The sequence below is a fragment of the Oculina patagonica genome, chromosome 13 (assembly GCF_052425735.1).
Source record: "Oculina patagonica isolate OP01 chromosome 13, crgOcupat, whole genome shotgun sequence".
NCBI lineage: Eukaryota > Metazoa > Cnidaria > Anthozoa > Scleractinia > Oculinidae > Oculina > Oculina patagonica.
Genome location: NC_135770.1, coordinates 35,477,685 through 35,486,550, shown reverse-complemented (window position 1 = coordinate 35,486,550; position 8,866 = coordinate 35,477,685). Strand labels below are relative to the sequence as shown.

General features: G+C 37.8%; 1 protein-coding gene across 1 annotated transcript in view; it reads right to left on the bottom strand.

The window, feature by feature from the left end:
- LOC144637170 (mediator of RNA polymerase II transcription subunit 29-like) overlaps positions 1-8,855 on the bottom strand; it is a 9,451-nt gene extending 596 nt beyond the window's left edge. Inside the window, exons 1-3 of the mRNA XM_078496305.1 lie at positions 8,763-8,855; positions 1,440-1,498; positions 6-90 (exon numbers count right to left, since the gene is read on the bottom strand). Coding sequence (XP_078352431.1) covers positions 6-90; positions 1,440-1,498; positions 8,763-8,849 — 231 coding nt within the window. The 5' untranslated portion in view covers positions 8,850-8,855. The remainder of the gene's footprint in view (positions 1-5; positions 91-1,439; positions 1,499-8,762) is intronic.
- Positions 8,856-8,866: the final 11 nt, after the last annotated feature.

The window sequence follows — 8,866 nt, the reverse complement described above, 5'->3', positions numbered from 1 at the left end:
TTTACCAAACAAAGCTGTAGCTGGTCACATGCATTATAAAAATCTTCTAAACTTTTCTCCAGTCTGTTGTTTGTTCCCTCAGCCGATTTACTGTACAAAGAGAAAACGATTCATTGATTAAAATACTAGAATATATAGAAAGTTGCTGCAGTGCAGAATTAAACCAATTGTCTATATTGTGCGGGCTCTGCCTCATGTTTAAGGTAGGTAAAGTCTGTGTTGAGCCTAGTGGCCCATACAGGCCGGAGCTTATCCCGGTTTCATTAGCATGAAGCGACTAGGAGTATTTCTACACCCCCCTGGATGGGATGCTAGTCCACTGCAGGGTTGCCCCCCAGCATTAGTTTGCCAGTACCCATTTATACACCTGGGCCGGGAGAGAGGCACTATGAAGCCCCATTTACACGGCAGAAAAAGTTTGGCACAGCTCGGATAAAATTGGTATGCGTACCAAAAAAAATAGCACTGATACCCTGTTTACACGTCCCTTTTTCTACAGTGCTAAACTGTGTTAAATAACGTTTTGGTGCGGGTAAAAGGCTCGACACCTTGGCCAGCGTACGCAATTCTGCCTTAGCGCGCATGCCGCTATTTCATCTTTAAACCTCACATACGAGTCCGGCATCTTTTTGCCTTTTTCCCAGAAGACTGGTTCTTGTTCAAATGGCAGCAGTGATGGCTTGTACCTCCCCTATTAACGACGACGATTATTTTTATTATTATTTTATTCTCCTCGCATTATTTCGATCAACTCCTTACATCATGCTCCTCCGAGGCATAATTTTAGCTTTCAACTCTGGACACTAACGATCACGAATTCAGGAGAAAGCGACCAAGGAAGACTGCTGAAAGTCACGCTAGGTCTTCCATGAATGTTCATGAGATTTTCTTGGCAACTGTTTTTCTTGAAATACACGTCTAACACACCGCCATGTCGATCGAGTGGAATTTCTGCAAATTTACTGAATTAAATTTCAAAAGAATAGAGTTGGTTCAGCACGGCTAATCGTTTACACTGCACATTTTATTCGAGCCGGGTTAGATTTTCAGGAACACGTACCAATTTTATCCGTGCTCAGACTACCTCGCGACTAGGTCCGAGCACGGGTAAAATTTTGGTTCGGAATGGGTAAGGCAAAATCGTTTACACGACAAAATTTATCCGTGCCGAACCATTTTTTTCGGTACGCATACCATTTTTATCCGAGCCGTGCAACAAATTTTCTGCCGTGTAAATGGGCCTTGAGAATAAAGTGTCTTGCCCAAGAACTCAACACAATGACCCTGGCCAGGCGATCTGGAGTCCAGCACGCCAACCATTAGGCCACCGCACTTCCCATGCTTAAGAACTCTTTGCAAAATTTTATTTAGAACCAACTACAAAATGCAAATGACTGGAACACAGCATGATGGCCATTCAGACCTTACACTTGACTTACGTTCCAAGGTCAACTTCTGCATTTTGGTCAATAGCCACATTAGCTGACCTCATGACAATCTGCAATGCAAAATAGGAACAGCTGTTATTATAATGGATAGTATAAAGCTGTTTAAAGTAATCCAATAGAAAGTTCAATTTATACCCATTTGCAACCTCTTAACACTTTTTTGCATAAATTGTCCCCTTGCTGGTCGTACAGATCATAGTACGGTAAAACCACAAATTTGTGAACTAGCTTGATATAAGAAATTAAAGAACAAGTACCAAAAAAACCTGTTGGTTATCTGTTGTTCTTACCCTCGGTTCACAAAATTATGCATATCTTTTAACTGGAATCAATTAAAGGAAAATGCAGACCGAGTTTTTTAATTAGCATCTTTGATAGCAATTTCCTGGAAAGTATCAGACCACCATAATTTAGAAATCCCTTTGAGTTATGACATCAGGGGGTGATTCAAATGTTCATGTAGAGGAGCTAAAATTCATTGAAAATTGAAAGAAATTGAAAAGAAATTCATTGGTATTATCTTGTAGGCAATTTTATAACCTTTAGTTAGTCCCAGGATGAGTTCATCCAGGGACGAAAGTCATGCCGGGACGAAGATAGGGCCTTAAACTCAAAAAACTGTCTTTGCACTTGTTAAATTGCCAAAAAAAACACATGTAAACAAACTTAAACAGTGCAAAATATTTCACTTCATTTTATTTCAAATACACAGCCATAAAATGGTGTATCTGTTGCCGGGGGGAGTATGCGCAGCTTGGGTCTCCAAATTAGCACCTTAATTCAGAAAGAATTTGTATTCAAAATGATACCCTGTTCTAGAAAGAGGTCAATTTTTAATCCCCTTTTCTGGCTGTTGATAAGCTGAAACTTTTGTGCATTCAAAATATCATACATTGTTCTAGGAATCATCTCTAAAATGGATACCCATCCAGATCAGGAGTCGTATAATCACGACCCCATTGGGCAGCACATACTTGTATGGGTATTTTAGTTTTCAGGTTACTAAAATCTGTTTTCAACTTTAATAGGTTAAATCTGTTTCAACCTGAAGATGACATTCTTTTCATCACTAAAAACAATTTAAACTCATTGAAAAAAAGTCCCAATAAATAAATTCAAAACGTTCAAAGTGATTTAAGTGCTACCGACTGTAATTTTCGAGAAAAAAATTTCAAAACTGCAAATTCGCATTTCTTCATATTCAGTCAAAAGAAACCCTTTGGTGAACTATTTACGAAAATGACATTTAAAATTTTCAAAGGGTTTTTATATTTGACAAAATCGGCAAAAGGTGAAATGCCGTTTTCGCGTCCCCGCCGCCATAAAATTTTGTCGAATTTTTGTAGGTATTCAAAACACTCGTACGGAAAGAAGGTTGAACGTATGAAATTTATCTTTGGCAGGTATGCAGAGCATCCAATATACTACACAGAAACCTAAAAATATTGCAAAACGATGCAATTAAACAGATCTTTTTGAAAGCCCGAAAATTGGTATTTTGAGAACTTTGGCAAACACTTGAAACAAGGGTAACTTTGGTGGCAAAAATCGTGTCCTGGTACATCGAAATTTGGAATAAAAAATAGATCGGCATCAAGTACTATTATGGTACTGTAACATATAAAAAATCCAGCCTGGGCAATTGAAAAACCACCCGTTGAGAGAAGTAAACGCATAGTGAATATTTCATGTATTGACTACAAAAATTGTCACGGTCACGCAACACTAGTAAACACATTTCGATTGGATTTATTCAATGTGTTTTAGTTTTGCTCACTTTGGCTACAGTTTATGCTCGAATATAAAATCTATCTATCTTATGTATTATTTACTGTTTTGTATTCATATCAAAATTAATTTTAGAGGAGGGGATAATTGATCTGACCGCAAAAATACAAAGGTCAAGTTTCGTGTCATATTTTAATACATGTACCGACTTTGCCGCTCGCACTGTGTAACTCGCACTGTGAAAGAAATAAAACAATTCAAAGCGAATTGTCTTCACAAAGTAGTCTCGAAGCGTGTCATATTTTATCCTGGTGATTCTGTTTTATTAAATTACTAACTATTTAACACTGGTAAAAGTTACTTTTAGTTCCGGCTGTATCGATTCTGTAAAGTTTTTCGAATACCTCAGTCTGTGTGTCAACAACATGAATTTTGCAAATACAGTATGTGTTCATAAACAAGATGATCTTATCGACAAGCGTATCCATAGGAGAACATCGAAAAATGAAGTAACTGTGTTCAACTGTTTGTATTTCCTTTTAAGAGTGCGGGTCCTCGACTTGATATTATACGCCAGAACTGATACATGTACATGTTTACCAAGAACTGCAAGAACTGGAATTAGATGTCTGTCTGAATGTCTGTTGATTTCCTGTTTAACAATAACAATAAAAAAAAAAACACTCTTGGCTATAAAGCAAAAGATACTATACCACCAGCTTACCATACATGTCCAAACATAACAAGTAGCGATTCTCGGCTGGTTGAGCAACTGGAGCAAATACCAAACACATTCGAAAAGGCGATCTCCGCAGCCGTTGTCAGCCGTCGTCACGCTCTCCACTGTTGCAAGGCTGCCTGCCTTTCTCCCGTTTGCAATTTTTACACAAGTTCTCTGCCTTTTTACCGCATTCACAACCAATCTCGACTCACTCTTTTTACCTACAGACTCTTAAAAACAAATTCGACCCTTTGGAGAGTGGGGAAAGGGAAGGTTATATACGGGTGTTGGGGGGGGGGTAGGGGGTCATGGTTTATTTTGTCATTGATATTATTGTCCCACGAAGTGACTGACCAGATTACCTGGAGTAATCTTTATCTTAAGGTTTAAGATGGTACTAATTTTAGCGATTTTTCTGAGCAAGATTTAGCGACAATGTAATTTAGCGATTTTCAGATTTTTTTTTAAAAAAAAAACAGCAGGCCCTAGAAAAAAAAATACCCAGTGTAAACCAGTATTTCATAAAGTAATATCTTAGATGGAAATAAATGTTCAGTAAAAGAACAGAATCACTAGACGGCATTGTCAGAAAGAACAAAGTTACGATATCCATTTCTTAAAAGAATTTTTGATGTCGACTATGATTAATTTATTTTCCTTTGGGGAGGGGGGAGGGGGGTACCAAAATTTAACGAGTATTAAATTTGACCAAGACTAATTTTAGCGACTACTTAATTTTAGCGATTTTCTTGCTACTCGCTAAAATCACTAAAATTAGAAGCCGTTAAAAATTGCAACCTTGAGGTATGTTGTACTGACAGCAGCCTGGGAACTAGATAAGGGTTGACCCTCAGATACTGAGGTGGACAGGAATTCAGGAAGAGAGGTTTAACTTAAAAAACAACAGCGAAAAAAAACCTTGTAGTAGAGAGAAGAAAAGGACCAACCTTGCAGAAAAAAATTGGTCGGGAATCATTTCCTGTCTCCACTTCTCAGTATTTAAAGGTTTACCCCTTGCCTGTATTTTAGGATATGTGGGACGAGTAAATGCAGAGGGCCACACAACGTTAGGAAGACTTTGGCACAATTCTTTGTCGGATCTCACGTAGCTTGGAGATGCGTGTACTAGAACTCACTCGAGGTGTATAAAACAGTAATTTTAAATGCAAAGCTAGTACGACGACACTTTGTATTGGACAATTTATTAGCAGTTAGCTTATGTGTACTAAACAGTGGCAGATCCAGACCTTTAGGTAGGTGGGGGCCCCAATCATCCTGACCTGAAATTAGCTCTTGAAGATGATTTTTCTTGGTCCCGTGGGCCTCGGTTTAGCCTAAAAATAATGTGGAGACCAGGGCCCAATGGCTCCTCCCCTTGATCCGCCACTGCTTTTAATAGTTGTAGACGCAACAGAACACAGAGCATTTTAACTTGGTCCGCATTCATGCAACTACATTCCTGGACAAGTTCTTGCAACAGGACCACCTAAAGAGCCCTTTTCCTCACTTGTAGAACAGAAACAGCTAGTCCAAGTTCATTGCAAAAGAATTGTAGCTGCCACAGTTTTTTTCTTCGAAAGAGAGTTTGCCTAGACCATTTCCCACACAAGGGCCTGGTTTAAAAAAACAAATTCTGAAATCGCTAAATTAAATAGTCGCTAAATCTTGCTCAGAAAAATCGCTAAAATTAGTAGCCGCTAAAAATAGCAACCTTAAGGTAACGATTACTTCTGCAATTCTGGTAATCTGGTCAGTCACTTCGTGGGACAATAAGATCAATGACAAAATAAACCTTGACCCCCTACCCCCCCCCCCCCAACACCCGTATATAACTTCCCTTTCCCCCCTCTCCAAAGGATCGAATTTGTTTTTAGAGTCTGTAGGTAAAAAGAGTGAGTCGAGATTGGTTGTGAATGCGGTAAAAAGGCAGAGAACTTGTGTAAAAATTGCAAACGGGAGAAAGGCAGGCAGCCTTGCAACAGTGGAGAGCGTGACGACGGCTGACAACGGCTGCGGAGATCGCCTTTTCGAATGTGTTTGGTATTTGCTCCAGTTGCCCAACCAGCCGAGAATCGCTACTTGTTATGTTTGGACATGTATGGTAAGCTGGTGGTATAGTATCTTTTGCTTTATAGCCAAGAGTGTTTTTTTTTATTGTTATTATTGTTAAACAGGAAATCAACAGACATTCAGACAGACATCTAATTCCAGTTCTTGCAGTTCTTGGTAAACATGTACATGTATCAGTTCTGGCGTATAATATCAAGTCGAGGACCCGCACTCTTAAAAGGAAATACAAACAGTTGAACACAGTTACTTCATTTTTCGATGTTCTCCTATGGATACGCTTGTCGATAAGATCATCTTGTTTATGAACACATACTGTATTTGCAAATTTCATGTTGTTGACACACAGACTGAGGTATTCGAAAAACTTTACAGAATCGATACAGCCGGAACTAAAAGTAACTTTTACTAGTGTTAAATAGTTAGTAATTTAATGAAACAGAACCACCAGGATAAAATATGACACGCTTCGAGACTACTTTGTGAAGACATTTCGCTTTGAATTGTTTTATTTCTTTCACAGTGCGAGTTACACAGTGCGAGCGGCAAAGTCGGTACATGTATTAAAATATGACACGAAACTTGACCTTTGTATTTTTGCGGTCAGATCAATTATCCCCTCCTCTAAAATTAATTTTGATATGAATACAAAACAGTAAATAATACATAAGATAGATAGATTTTATATTCGAGCATAAACTGTAGCCAAAGTGAGCAAAACTAAAACACATTGAATAAATCCAATCGAAATGTGTTTACTAGTGTTGCGTGACCGTGACAATTTTTGTAGTCAATACATGAAATATTCACTATGCGTTTACTTCTCTCAACGGGTGGTTTTTCAATTGCCCAGGCTGGATTTTTTATATGTTACAGTACCATAATAGTACTTGACGCCGATCTATTTTTTATTCCAAATTTCGATGTACCAGGACACGATTTTTGCCACCAAAGTTACCCTTGTTTCAAGTGTTTGCCAAAGTTCTCAAAATACCAATTTTCGGGCTTTCAAAAAGATCTGTTTAATTGCATCGTTTTGCAATATTTTTAGGTTTCTGTGTAGTATATTGGATGCCCTGCATACCTGCCAAAGATAAATTTCATACGTTCAACCTTCTTTCCGTACGAGTGTTTTGAATACCTACAAAAATTCGACAAAATTTTATGGCGGCGGGGACACGAAAACGGCATTTCACCTTTTGCCGATTTTGTCAAATATAAAAACCCTTTGAAAATTTTAAATGTCATTTTCGTAAATAGTTCACCAAAGGGTTTCTTTTGACTGAATATGAAGAAATGCGAATTTGCAGTTTTGAAATTTTTTTCTCGAAAATTACAGTCGGTAGCACTTAAAGGGTGTTATCTTCAGGTTAAAACAGATTAACCTACCCTAAGTTAAAAACAGATTTAACCAGGAAACCAATTTGACCTACAATATTTCCATGTTATATTTAATACATACATACATAAACTTTATTTAAGTGTCAATGGTATTTAGCTAAATAGCTAATTGGGGACACTAAAATAAATATACAAATATAAAATATAAAAATACTAATATTATATAAGGGACCGATCGTTTATTACGTCCCAGGGGGGGGGGGGTGGTTTTTCAAAAAGTGTAGTGTTTCAAAACTGAACCCCCCAAAATTATTTTCATATAAAAATTATACCCCCCCTTCGTAATTCTTATTTAAAAAATGTACCCCCCCCCTCGACCAGGCCATAATTCTCTCTTTTCTTCCTTGCAGATTTTTTATTTTGTTGATATAGCCAATCAACATCGCTACTACGTATTTAACTGATCGAGGTTTAATATCATATGTAGCCATTCTCAATGAACTTCACTGAATACTCCAGCAAATTAATTTCTTTCCACCACATACTCAAACCATACCGTAAAACACAGCACTGTGTCGCGATGTCGCTTGTTTCTGAAGACCAATGCCGCATGAACAACAGTTGCAGACGTTGCTGACGTTTTTCGTTGGTAGTGTATTACCACCATCGGTTATTTTTTTTTAGGAGAAACTGTTTTGTCACAGGGTTGTTACGGGACTCCAATGAGACTCAGTTTGTAAAAAGTTTGATGAAGGTGAACGTGAATTTTGTTAGGTGGGTCCAGGGGCATGCTCCCCGAGAAATTTTGAAAATCTGAGCTATCAGAAATGCCAGTTCCTGCATTCTGAGTCACTTTCATGCTTGGTTTATGGTATATTTATGGGCCTTTTTTAACGATTATGAGTAAACAACAACAAGAACCGCCAGCAAGAATTTTTCCTTTTTTTTTGGTTTCAGTTATAAAACCTGTTAGACTGCCGTTGCTGTGTCATAAAATTTGACCCCCCTCACGTTTCTCATAAGTGAAAAACTTACCCCCCCAAAAAGGGGCTTGTTTTAAAATTGAACCCCCCCTCCAAAACCACCGCCCCCCCTTGGGACGTAATAAACGATCGGTCCCTAAATAGATATAAAATATAAAAAAATACTAATATTATAAAAATAGATATATAGATAGATGTTAAAATGACACAAATATGTTTTTAAAATTCTAATAAGTTAAAAATGATTACAAGATTACTAAACACGTATCCTCAAACCTTGTCAGTAACATCATCCACCTAATAATTATCTTAAGCTTGTGATTCTTTTATAACTTATGATTCAAACTCTTTTCAAAATGGCGGATTTTTACCGCGAAAAGGTCTATCAAGGTTTTTCGATAATCTAAAAGCCAGGGTTGTATGATCTTGACTGTATGCCCCTTCATCTTTTCCCAAGAGTATTATTATTCTTACCGCAAGTGTTTCCTTAACAACTTTGATCAATTTGCCGATGTATTCCGCGTCGATCGCTGAACTAACAGCAGCAGCAGAGGTCGCCATCTTGGATTCGAATTATG